Source organism: Vidua chalybeata, chromosome 17 (assembly GCF_026979565.1).
Source record: "Vidua chalybeata isolate OUT-0048 chromosome 17, bVidCha1 merged haplotype, whole genome shotgun sequence".
NCBI classification, from domain to species: domain Eukaryota; kingdom Metazoa; phylum Chordata; class Aves; order Passeriformes; family Viduidae; genus Vidua; species Vidua chalybeata.
Genome location: NC_071546.1, coordinates 8,177,719 through 8,190,993, shown reverse-complemented (window position 1 = coordinate 8,190,993; position 13,275 = coordinate 8,177,719). Strand labels below are relative to the sequence as shown.

Below are 13,275 nucleotides of genomic sequence, written 5' to 3'. Positions count from 1 at the left end.
TGCTTTAAATGCAGAGGTTTTTTTTTTGGAACCTGTGAAACTCTGGGAAGAATTCTAGCAAATAAAGAGTTCATCAAGCCAGGCCCCACTGGTTTATCTTTACTGTGTGCTAAAATACCATTAGTTCAAAGAAGTGTAACCCAGAGATGCCTTTGGGGCAGTTTGAATCGGTTTGGGATGTTCAAGGGTAAAAAAAAGAACCCATGTCTGTCTAGGCAGGAATTCTGCTATGGAGCTGTAGAGCTGGATTCCTGGTAACAGTTCCTAACAGGAAATACTGATAAATTCCTTTTTTCCTCTGAATTTTTCCTGTCTTGCATTTCTGGCATTTTGTTGTCCTGCATTAAAATGACAACAGCAACAGATGAGCAGCACCTGAAGGAAACCTTGGAGCATTGTTATCCCAGCGTTAACCCAGTTGGGAAAGATATCGATCTGTGATCAAAGCAGAGGAAAGCAAATCAAACATCCAGCTTGTGGCACAAGAGCAGAATTTCCTTTGATAGCTGATAAAAAAGTAAGGTTTGGGATTGTTCACATTTTGAAACCTTGGTGTGGTTTCACTCGAGTGCTTTGTTGTCACCCAGATCACAGCGCATTGTATTCGGACACAGTGTAAACTGTGACTTGTTATTTGTAGCTGCATTAAAAAGTGGTTTTTTTATATCCCTGAAGGTTTCCATCAGACTCTTTTTTGCTGGAAATGAAAAAGCCTTTAGGGCATAGAATGCTTTAAATATGAATTTGTTTATTTTATGTCATATTTGCTTCTGGTTTTGCCGCCTTGCATTTCAAAAAGAACAACCTCCTCCGTATGTCATTCCAATATTCAGTCAAGGCCTGTGCTAAAGTTTGTATAATAATTTGTAATGTACAGTGATATTGGTGACACAGTCTTTATTTGTATTTAGCCTTGTCATTGATTCTCAGGGCAGTTTCTGGAATATTGTTTTCCATTTGGCTGTTGCTACAGTGTAGGCGAGGGCCAGACACGGCATGTTTTCCTTTTGAATTATAGGAGATTTTTAGACTGTAATGACTGTCAGGTATAATCAAACAGTTTTGTACAAATATTTGAACCTCCATCCTTGCTAAATATAGAGTGACAGGAATCCTTTTTTCCATCTTTTGTAAAGCACTTTGAGATCAATACTGACAGCCTGATATTAAATGAAACACCATGGACAGATCTTGAGATCTGAACCTGTGGCATAAAATTCAAGAAAGCTAGTGGAATGAAGTTTGAAGTTTCCTTAAAGGTGGAAGTGTATGAGTTCAGAATGGTGCTTCTCCAAGAGAAACGTGGATATTTGTGCTGCACTGTGCTTCTTTCTCCTGACGGACTCTGTAGTGACCGAGCCCTGCAACGTCACTCCAGTACACACAGACATTTGGGTGGGGAGGCTGCTTTAAAAAAAAAACAAAAAAAAAAAAAAACAAAACAAAAACAAAACAACAAAAAAAACCCCAACCCTTCAACCAGAAAGACCAAAAGCCTGGCATCCCTGTCCTGCTGCATTCCCTCCCACTGACAGAAGATGAGCTGCGAGTGCTGGGGCGCTGCCTTTGCGAGGCCGTTTTTAAAGCCACCAGCTGGTGCTCGTTCACGTGGGTGAGATTCGTTTCCTGTGTTCCCCAGGGCCTGGCACCAGCTCGAATCCTTCAAGGGGTGAAAGTGATGGCAAACTGGAAGCACCATCTCCCCCGCTGCCTTCAGCACACCTTGCCACTCAGAGCCCCACCAGGATCTGCTCTTCTGGTGAAATGTCACCAGAAACGGGGATAAAAGGAGAGATGCCTTCCTCAACCCAGGTAAGATCTGGGGGGGAGGGAGGAATACAAAGAACTTGAAATGCAGAGGTGTCTGTTTGATCAAATCTTCCCCAGTTAGGAGTATTTTGAAAGATCTAATACCTTATACTTCAATCTGTGAGCTTTTTTTGGAAAAAATACAGGTTGTTTTAAAACTAGAAGTCTGTTGAGGGTCAGGACTGGTGCTGTCCCAATTTTAGTCTTTCTGTCTTACCTCAGCAGAATTTCTGTTCAAAAACCTCTGGGGTTTTTTAAATATGAATGCCTTTTTTATTGTAAATCCCTTCATTTGCACAACATTGCACACTAGCATGTAATAATGGCATGAGACCTCAGCTACCCATTGCTCACTTCTGGTGTTGGGCATTTGGGTTTCTTGTAGCGGTATAAATTCAGTCAAAAGTGGGCTGTCTCTCTCTATTACAGAAGTGAGAAGTTTGACCTAAAATCCATAGCTTTCTGCAGCATTTCTTGTTCTTAATATTTTTGAATGATACTCTATTAAACAAATGGGTGGAAAACACAGGTTTTGCTTTGCCATCCCCGTAGAGCAAAGTGAGCTGGTCTGCACAGACCTGCCGGGGCTGCAGCACGCCTGTGCCTCATACAGGGCTGCCATCTGCCACACGCTGGCATATCGCAGGAGATTTATAGGGGGAAAAAAAAGATAAAATCAGCTTTTATTTAGAATTTGCATCAGCAGTGCCAGAGGGCATTGCAGAAGGGGAACTGTGCAGAAGGTGTTTGTGTTCTACAGGCTCTCCTATGTGGAAAAGTACCTGTGGAGGGCTAAGGGAGAATTTTCCAGTTCCGTTGTATCAACTAAAAATATCCAGTCCAGCATTTCCCACTGGCCTGAGTGGGAGCTACAGATGCTTAGTGAGACTGGAAACTGAGTAGTTATCTGTGACTTAAACAGAGGTGTTGATTACTGTCTTCAAAACACCAAATGATAAGGTGTTTTGAGGCAAGATCAAGGCCCAGTTCACTGCTCTGGCAGTGAAAGCTTTGTAAAGGCACTTTGAATTGTCAGGCTAAGCGACTGAGCCTCCCTTAGAGAAGGGATGAAGGCAGTGACAGCGATGGGAGTCACAGCTCTGCCTACAGGACAGCTTCTTGTCTTGCCTGCCCTAACTTCCCTGTGCTTTTCCTTTGCAGGCTGCCTTTGATGGATTGCTGGCGCTTTGGCAGTTTGATAACTCTGACTCAGGTAAGCAGAGAGAAAAATGCATCTTTAAACTGTCGTTATTTTATACCAGAAGAGGCTGATCCTCTGATCGCGTGTGTACCCGCGGTCCCGTTTCAGATTCGAGTTTCCCGAGATCTGAGGACACAGACGTCACCGCCAGTGGGACTTTGCTGGACTCGGCCCTGGCCAAGAGGCTGACCTGTGGCTTCTGCAGGAGGGTGTTCCAGTGTGCTGAGGAGCTGAAGGAGCACATCCACGAGCACGCCTTCTCCATGCTCCTCCCGCTCGACGTGCTCGACTGCTCCCGGCCCGGCCTCGCCGACGGCGCCGCTGCCGGCCAGCTCGGCCGCTTCCAGTGCCCCAAGTGCCCTGCCAGCTTCACTCTGAAATCCAACATGGATCGGCACGAGAAGACCATCCACTTCCACTGTAAGAAGATGCAGTGTCCTAACTGTGCCAAGCTGTTTCGTGACAAGACAGACTTAGACCGGCACCTTCTGTCCGTGCACTCGAGCGAGCGCGCCTTTGTCTGTCTCTGCTGTGGGAAGGGCTTCGGCACCCAGAAGAACCTCAGTAGCCACGTGAAAATGTGTTACCTGGGCTCTGCCCACCTGGCTGGGCTGGAGCTTTTGGACAGTGTAGGGCCAAGCGAGGATCCTGAGGATACGTAGCTGCTGTTGTTGTGTATGAGACACTTCCTTGAACTAGGAAAAGCAAATTGTGCCGTGGTTCTCGTGCTGCAAATAAATGTTCCACAGGTGTAATTTCATAGAGTGACTCCCCAAAGCTGATTGGTGCTGTGCTGGTTCCAGATGTTGTGTCACTGCAGCCTTGGGGTAATTTTTGTGCAAAGATAACTTTTTTGGGTCCACAAAATGGGTACTTCAGCTGTTTTATTGGAGTGCTCATTCTGTGTTCTAACACTACCTTGAACTGCTTAATCAGTTGATCTCAAAGTGCTTTATAAAAGAAATGGGGATGTTTTCCTCCAATTCCTCAGGAAAATAACATCCCTCAAGTTGTCGAAAGTGCTAGCAATAGAATTAATAACAGAATTCAATTCTGAGTTCTGCTCTAGTGCTCTGTCCATTAGACCATTTGGGCATTCCAGGGGTTTTCACTGTGAACTGAGGAGCCGTGGAAGCACAGGGTTGCTGTTTGTAAAGTGGTTTTCTATGTCTTTCAAAAGAGAAAAATACACTGCTTGTTCATATGTCCAGTAGGGTATGTTACTTGGGATTGAAAGTTGTTGCAAGGCTCGCATCTTTTACTGATACAATATTTGAGTACTTTCAGGGTTTTTTTTTTAGAAAACATGCTGGAGTTTAGCTGTGGTTTTCAGGAGTTCTGTACATTTTCGTGACTCGTTTGGTTTATACACTGTAATTAAGTTAGCCAGGCTGAGTGTAGTGGTGTTGAAGCAGAGGAAGGAGGCTTTACATAGGTTTAATTGTAACTTATGGTGTGCATACAGAATCAGTAATGGCTGTTCCTGATGGGTAGAAATCTGTAATTCCCGTTTAGTTCTATGAAATTCACTTATTTTTCAAAAAGATTAAATACTTCTGTGTCTCTTGATATATATTTACATACAAAACCAGATTATGGTAACTGTGATATGAAAGTAGCATAATTAAGAGCAGAGCTTCCAGCTGCTCTGTGTGCAGCACAGCTTGTCAGCATGTGGGGTTTCTTTCCTCAGTGTGAGAGACAGCTGAGAAGGAAAAAAACCCAACCTCTACAAATGTTCTCTAGAGTTCTTCAGGGAAGTTCTTTCTCATTATACTGTTGCATCTCAGGGAGACAAAAATTGAGAAATACTTAGTTGTGCACAATGTGGACTTAGTGAGGAGCTTCTTCCCCAGCCCTTTCCTGTGGAAAGGTGAATGAGAGAGCCCACCAGGTCCTGCTGCCCTTGGGCTTGTGGAGAAGGAACAGGAGCTCTGCTCCACCTGTTCCTGCTGGGAGCTGGAGCTTCAGGGACACAGTTCCATGCCATGCCAGGGCTGGGAAGCCACAGCTCCCCTGCTTGGCTTAGCTCTTACCCTTCATTTGAGCAGGCTGCAATCAGAATTGAGGACAAGTTCCTATGTAATCACTGTAGTACACTTTAATCATTTGGGTTTAGATGTTATGCTTTTTGCAAAGTCAGGTTCATTTTTTCCGCTCTCGCTCCCGTTGACGTCTTTGGCACGGGAGATCTCGGCTGTCTGTGAATGTGTGCAGCTTTTAGTGTCAGCTTCCCTTGAGACACATGTCAGAGTAATCGCCTCATTATTTATTTTGCTCTTAAATAATCAGCTAGTGAGAAAGGAGAAAGCTGAGCCAGAAAACAAAGTTGTAACCCAATGAATCTTATCTGGAAATTTGGGAGCAGCAGGGAAGGATTTGTCTGACTTGGGAAAGTAAGATGCCAGCAAAAGCAATTTCAGCAAACTTTAAAAGGTTTCATTACATAATGATAGTTAGTGAGGTTTCATGTTTGCTGATTTTTCTTGTATTTTAGAATTTAATTCAACACGGAATTCTTTTTCTGCTGTCTCTAATAGAGGTTTTAGTATTATTTTCCCTGGCTTGTGCATCAGAGTGCTTCCTGACTTCAGCACTGGGAATTTCCAGTGCTTCCCTTCAAGAGCAGGACTAGGTTAACAGCCTCAGTGAAATAAGTTACTTGTGATAACAATACCAAAGATTTTTTTCCCAAGCATTATTGTGTTGGTTTTAAAACACACACATTTCCATAAATATTTAGTGGCATTAAGTACACAGATATTTACTGTGTCACTGTTTCTGTTTCCTTCTCCATTTCTTGGTGCTGTGTCCTCTTTACCCATGGTGCTGCTGTTTATCACCTTGATGATCGTGTTAAAGATGATTTCTTAGGACCTTAATGCTGCTACACTTAATGCTGCTATAAAATATTGTCTTTAGACAAAGGATGATTCTCATACCAAAGCTGGGATTTGTGCATTAAATAGATGTACTGGGGGTGCATATATTTTACAGGACTGTGAAAATGTTAATGCTGCAATACACTTCTTTTTCTGACCATGCTGCTGTTTTTGAGGTGCTTCCTTTTGTAGATACCAGGACTAAATATGTGGCTATTTGGTGCAAAAATAGTTTTCAATAAAACTATAGCTGCAAATGGTGTTCTGTGAATATTTTTAAATACAGAAGCTGAAAATACTGTTTTTGAGTGATTTAAGCTGAATGAGGCATGAGGGATCTTGGACAGAGGCAGGAACAGGCTGTTGGGAATCCATGGATGTGTTGGAAGCAGGGGGCTGGGGAGGAGCCTGCTGGGGGTGCAGCTCATGCTCCCAGCATTGGGTGTTGCCTTTTCAGCTTTGCAGCAGCTCAGCCTGAAGGGAAGGGAGAGGTGGGCAGGAAACGGGAGCAGGCACCAGTCACTGAGGAACAGCAGGATCAGCCACGACCCAGTGATGTAGGAATAGGGGATTTTGTGGGTTTCTCTCCTTAAAGCACTTTTTCTTCATGCTCCCAGGATCTTGTTGCTGTCAGGATCTCCAGGCAGCATTTCCCAGTGGCTCTGTGTCTCTGCAGTGTGTGTGGTGTGGAACAGGACTGGAGGAAGGAGGGTTTGTGTCCCCTCTTGACTCCCTGTGCTCAGTTCACAGCTTGCTCACCTTGTCTACACTCCATTGTGACAGGGTTGTTACAAGTGTGTGTGTGGCCTGTCACCAAAATCAAGTGGTTGCAAAATCAGACTGGAAATGAATTTATAATAAATAGCTTTGTATGATAAAGTTGCTATCTGCTGTAGGAAAACGTGGGCTCCTTGCCTCTGAGTGTATAGCTGAGGGAGTGTCAAACCCTTTTCCTGTAATAAAAGACAAAGAATTTTCATATTCTAGTTGTTATAAAAGAAAAAAAAAATAGGAAAGTCTCTTCTATAGACTGTTTCCCTTACCAGGAGCCATTTACTAATACATAAGTTACAGTGATAAACCAGAACTTGCTTTCTTTTTTCCCCCCTCCTTGTTATGTAAATATATTGCTTTGAGAAATAACAATAATTAGGAGAAAAGTGGGTGAAAATTAACACACTAATAGGAAGCAATAGAATGAAGAAGGAGAAACAGGAGAAATCATCTCATGGTCAGTCACTTCCAAACTTGCAGTGGGTGGGTGGTGCCCTCAGGGAGCAGCAATACTCAGTTTTCACGTGCTGTATTTTGTGTGTGGCACTGTCACTGCGTCACTGGATAATGGAGAGATTGGTGGCTGGAACTGCCTGCCCCGTTTCCTCTGGGCCATCCTCACTCTCTGCTTCTTCACCAAAATGCTCCTGGGGCGTGTGATGATGTTCTTGCATCACCCCATCAATAACACCGGCACTGTTTGGGTGCCACCTTTGTGGACTTCTGTTCCTGGCTCCCTGCTTGTTCCAGAAGTAATACTGTTAGCATTTCAGATCTTGATATTTAGGATAACCCTTTATAATAAATCAGAGCTCTAGCAGGTTGACAGCCCTCTTCATTTTCCCTTTAGCAAGCAATGTCTGTAACAGGCTGTTGCTAAATGTTTGTGTGTCAACTTGTTCAAAAGCTGCTGTGGTGGAGGTACTCAATTTCTTAGCTTTATTAATATATGGGCAGTAATACAGTATAAGGATTAAAAATATATATATGGTTAAGGGGTAAGAGTGTAATTTCACAGTGAACTAATTTAATAGTGAAGTAGTCAAGGAGAAGACTGAGATTAATCTGTGTGTTCTGCTTTCTCTCTTGCAGTCAACGAGTTCACAGTCATCAGGAAGAAGTTCAAGTGCCCGTACTGCAGCTTTTCTGCCATGCACCAGTGCATCCTGAAGAGACACATGCGGTCCCACACGGGAGAGAGGCCCTACCCCTGCGAGATCTGTGGGAAGAAGTTCACCCGCCGGGAGCACATGAAGCGCCACACCTTGGTAAGGGCAGTGCTGGGGGCATCAGCCCCCCTGCTCAGGGTAAAGAGAACGGGAGTTCACCTCATTTAAGTCTGGGTTTTGTTTGCCACTCAGGGCTCATCTGAAGGCTTCTCCTGTATATTTTTCCCATGCCTTTCCAAGGCCTCGTGGCCGGCTGCCTGTTCATCCTCCTTCTGCTCTCCAAGCTCAGCTAGAAGCTTTCCAAGGTTTTGGGTGGATAGTAGCAAAAAATTCTTCACTGAAAGGGTTGTTCAGCCCTGGCACAGGCTGCCCAGGACAATAGGGGAGTCACCATTCCTGAAAGGGTTTAACAAACGTGTAAATGTGGCTTCTGGGGACATGATTTAGTGGTGGACTTGGCAGTGCTGGGGGAACAATTGGACTTGGTCTTAGAGGCTTTTCCCAGTCTTAACAATTCTGTAATTCTATGACTTGGTGCAGAAAGCTTTAAAACACATTGCTCAGCAAGAACTTGAGGCAAAGCTACTCTGTTCTGGCCATGCTTAGTTATCAAAAATGCTGCTACACCTTGCTAAAGAGTCTCCTCAGCTCTGACTGCAAGGCTGGTGCTGGTGTCTGGCTCTTCACAGCTTCTTCAGGAACAGAATTCTAAGCTGAACTTTGATTATTTTTCTTTTCAGGGTAGAAATGATTTGCCATCCTAAAGAGGTTCTCAAAGCTTGGTGTAGAGGTGATATTGTGGCACAGCAGGTAGTTTCTAGGCAGGAATTCCAGCAGCAGTGCCAGCAGCAGGTCTGGCTCACCGCCGCCGATGCCCCAGGTCCCTCACCAGGACCCTGGAGCCCTGTGTGACAATTTTCCACAGTGCCCCATCGTCTCCTTCCCTTCCTTCGCTGCTCCCATGTCTGTTTGGATGAGTGCCCAGCCATCTGCTTGGGCACTTCCTGCTCCCTGAGATGTCCCTTCCTTCTTCCCTTGGGGTGCTGGAGTTCGGGAGGCAGATCCCAGTGTGAGCTCAGTCCTGCTGCAAGCACACAGCAGGATTTGAGATCTGGTACTGGTTTTGCAGCAGGGAACGCCTTGTTGTGCCAGCTGGTTGCCTCCAGCATTTTATTTCTGAGAACTTTTCCTTTTAAAATTTTTTTTTTCATAACTTCAGGATGTTGTCAGCATATTTTCCCTTCTCTTCCTTGAAATATTGGCATTTAATCAGTTAGACTGTCATCTTTCTAATGGCACTGTCCAATACTGAGGGCCAAATGCTGTTTCTGTGTTTAATACTAATTTGGCTGTAAAGGGAATAAGATTAATTTCTGTTCAGTTGCATCCAGGAATATGGCTCACTTTGAACCTGCTGACTGAACTGTCAGCACTGGAAAAGAGGGAGAGAGGTGATTTTAGTTTTTTAGAGTTTTTTAGTAGAAATGCCACCTGCTCTAGTGGAAGATGTCCCTGCCCATGGCAGGGGGTCAGAACTAGATCAGCTTTAAGGTCCCTTCCAACCCAAACCATTCTGTGATAATTACAAATTGGTTTAGTACCTGTTCTATAATTTCTTTTTTATATGGCTCTTTTAGCCCTTATTCTGCACCCCTGACCACCTTCTGTTCTCCTATTCAGCTTTTGATGCCTGAAAATCATTCTTGTACGAGTTGAAAGTGAGTGATACCTATAGATCCTGCTGGATGACTCTGAGCAGCCCTATCCAACTGCTTTAAAAAAAGTAATAAAATTTAATGCCTTTGCTTGATGCAGTAGAAGAATATCGTGGGGACTGGCTCCGGGCAGGGGAACCTGCAGCCAGAGTTTATCAGAGGCACTCACAGGCTTTGAACACGGCTGGGACTGGTGCAACACAGAGCCTGAGCCAGTGTCCTGCAGTAGTGAGGGCTGAGGGGCTGCAGTGGCTCAATTTGTCCTCTTCCCAAAGATCTTTAGCTCAGCTGAGTATTCCAGAGCGTGGGGTTGTGGAGTCAGGTGGTGAGAGCTGGTGATCCCATGCTGAGGCAGGAGCAGGGAGCAGGCATCCAGGCAGCTGCTTTAAAATAAAAGGGAGGACTTTAATCAGCAAAAGCTTTCCCACAGGTTTTTGTGAGCATGAAAAGAAGAAATGAGTTAAAAAGGATTAGGGACTGGTGATATGTACCCAAGGCTCTGGTGGCTGCTGGACTGCTCAGAACAACCCCAAACCACTGGCACTGGATCCTTGTGTGCTTCTACACCACTTCCTAAAGTGTCTCCTGAGGATCAGTGCCAGACACAGGGCATCGAGTGCCTGTGCTGTCCCCGTGTGGTGTTAATATATAAAAGAATAAAAGAAAATATAAAAGAAAAATACATATTTATAATACATACTGGGCAGCCCTGAAGCAGTCAGGCAGTTGGACTAGAAGATTGTCATGGGTCCCTTCCAACCAAACTTTTCTATATATAAATAAAATCAGTATGTATTTTACATGTAGATATATATGTGTAAGTGAACGTACCTGATGAGGCTCCTTGTGGCGAAGTTTGGGAATTCTCACTGCCCTGGTTTATTTGTCAGAGGAGCAGGTGGATGGTTTGACAAACTCCTTGCCTTCCATGCAGGGAAAAAGTGGCCAGGGACAGATTTCACCTTTAAGCAGGTGTTTTGTGCTTCTCAAAGTATGCAGTTTTGTTCATTGGATAGTGAAGTTTGGCTCTGGAAGTGAATTCTTCTATCCTGCAGAGCATTTTCCTTGCTTCCTTTACTGGCCATGTATTCTGTGATAGCTTTATATGCCCAGGATGCTTGCAGCATGAGTTATGGAAGGGAAACATTTTTGTCAAACCAAAGTAGTCAGAAGTAAGGTGAGAAGTGTATTCAGATGCATTTTTGGGAGATACAGGAGATATTCCAAGTGCTCCTGTTCTTTGGTTATGGACAGCAGTGGGATCAGGAGGGAGACCACTAAATCACCATGACATTAACACTTGTTTGGTCGGGGTTGTTCTTCTCTGAAAATAACTTGTGCTTGTGGATTGTTTCTTTATTTCTTTATTTCTTTGTTTCTTTATTTCTTTTTAACATTTTCCTTTTGGTGGTGGGTGTGATATAACTATTGCACCCCAGAAAAACAGAGGGAAAAGGGAAGAAAAAAAATTCTGATAAAAGTTTGTCTCAGACTTATGAGTGTGCTGGTGAGCAGGCAGTCCCAAAGGATTTTACTGTGTGTCATCATTGCAGGGTTGAATTAATCGTGGTGGGTTTGAGTTCACGGTGGAAGCCAGGTGTGATCTCAGGTAGCAGTTGTGGATTTGCCTTTGCAGGGACATGGGAGCAGCTCTCGTTCCATCTCCGCTGGCGTTCACCTCTGTGGTCTTTCTTCTTCCCCAGGTCCACAGCAAAGATAAAAAATACGTCTGCAAGGTTTGCAACCGGGTGTTCATGTCAGCAGCCAGCGTGGGGATCAAGCACGGCTCGCGCCGCCACGGCGTCTGCGCCGACTGCTCCGGCCGCGGCATCGCCGGGCACCTGGACCACAACGGGGGAGAGGGGTCCCCAGAGGAGTGTTACCCTGGGGAAGGGCAGTACATGGAAGATCCAGATGACATCAAAGTGGAAGGAGATGAGGAGATGGGAGACGACGACGACATCAAGTGGAAGGATGACGTGGGAATGTCACAGGATGATGTGATTTTAGATGATGACAAAGATGTCGACTCCCCGCAGGAGCAGGACAACTCTGGGGAGAACGACAAGGATTTTACCTGGATTTCTTAGGGATTATTTTTTGTTTGTTTTTTTTTTTTTTTTGTTTCGCTCTGTTGTTTGTAGGGGGAGGGAGGGTGGGGAGGAAGGAGTATGTTGGAAAAACTAAGTAGCCTTGTTGTCGTCCATGTGTGCAAAATAACTCTTGTGTTTTCTAAACAAGTCCTTCTCTGTTCCACTCAGACACTGTCTTAGCAGGGTTGCTTCCAGCGGCACGACTGACTTCGCCTTCCCCCTTTTCCCTTTCCCTTTTCCCCCTGTGACCCCCTGCCCATGGCCACCCCTTCAGCCAAGCCAGCCAGGCTGCCCAAGAGGGAGGTGGAGTCTCTGCAGGTGTGGGGAGGCTGGTGAAGCATGAATCCTCCTCCCCTTCCCACTCCAAACCGAGCACCGGGGAGGTCTTTGTGTCCAAAGCAGGTTTGTTGGGGTTTTTTTACACCTTGTCTGTGCTAAAATCCCAGCAGCAGTGGAATTTCAAGCTAAGGTTGTGAAAGCAGATGGATGGATGTGTTGGAGGGCTTCCCCTGATGATACAGGCCTTTTGCAAAGTTATTTAAAGAGTTTTAATTATTTTATATGGAGCCAAATAGATCAAAAGGCAAGTCAGATTACAGCCTTACAAATACTTCTCTTGGATTCTTAGCTTCCAAAAGAATCACCATCAAAAACAGATTGTGACTTTTCTTGGACCTACTGGCATCTTACCCGCGTCCTGTCTTCCAGCCTTGGTCATCCACAGGCACTGAAACACGTTTGTGCTTCTGGAAGCACCTTTTGCTCTAGAGGACACAGTTCTGTACCTGTCATTCCTCTCCACAAATACCTTCACTCTTCTCCCTTTGCTCAGCTGCCTTTTTCACAAATATATGCAAACTGTAGCAAAACGAAGGCATTTGGCCAAGTGCAGGATGAGCTGGGGAAGGCGAGAAGCCGACGTGAGGAGATCCCAGCAGGGTGGAATCTTGCTGCTCCCATCCCATGGACTTTTGTGGGGCCAGGATTTCACCTGGGTACCTTGTTCTTCCTTGCCGATCTCAACATTCTTGTTGATCATGGGTAGGTCTAACGCCTACTTAATTCATGACAAAAACCTTCAGCTTTAGTTGCACTGGTTCCATGTAAATTTTCCAATAAATAATTTTTTTTTTAAATAAGAATCAGGTTTCTCTCCCAGCATCTCCTCAGACTCCGTGGGGCTGTTCCAGATAGTTGGATTCTCCCTGTTCATATCGGCCACTGTTGCCTTCTTTCAGCTACACCTAAATAACAACAGCAACAGCATGTGTTGGATTTGTCTTATTCCTGAGAAACAGCTTGTTCTACCTTCACCTCTTTGCTTCTGGTGCTTTTTTAAATAAATAAAACAAAAAGCCGAAGACCTCACTCCATCCTTGCCATTGAGCAATTTTTTTACAATATCTGTGACTGTGGTACCTTGAAACCTGCCACGAAAGACAACCCATTGCCAGAAGCCAAATGACTCAAGGTGCTATTTTCCTTCCTGCAGGCCTGGTGGTCCGTGAGGGAAAGTGTGGTTCCACCCAGCAAAGGAATTAAAAGCATGTTGTACAATAAACCCCCATAAAGCAAATAACCTGAAAGGATTTAAGCCACTTGGTGCCAGGATTTCATGGAGTGTGGTGGGAG

The 13,275-nt window shown here is 44.8% G+C and overlaps 1 protein-coding gene across 8 annotated transcripts in view; it reads left to right on the top strand.

The window, feature by feature from the left end:
- ZBTB46 (zinc finger and BTB domain containing 46) overlaps positions 1-11,675 on the top strand; it is a 47,653-nt gene extending 35,978 nt beyond the window's left edge. For 7 of the 8 annotated variants that reach the window (XM_053958447.1, XM_053958445.1, XM_053958446.1 and 4 more), the window contains 5 exons: positions 1,640-1,812; positions 2,971-3,022; positions 3,119-3,430; positions 7,759-7,934; positions 11,254-11,675. In XM_053958447.1, the coding sequence (XP_053814422.1) occupies positions 1,640-1,812; positions 2,971-3,022; positions 3,119-3,430; positions 7,759-7,934; positions 11,254-11,640 (1,100 nt within the window). In that variant the 3' untranslated portion in view covers positions 11,641-11,675. The remainder of the gene's footprint in view (positions 1-1,639; positions 1,813-2,970; positions 3,023-3,118; positions 3,431-7,758; positions 7,935-11,253) is intronic. The other variant, XM_053958451.1, reaches the window with a different exon arrangement.
- Positions 11,676-13,275: the final 1,600 nt, after the last annotated feature.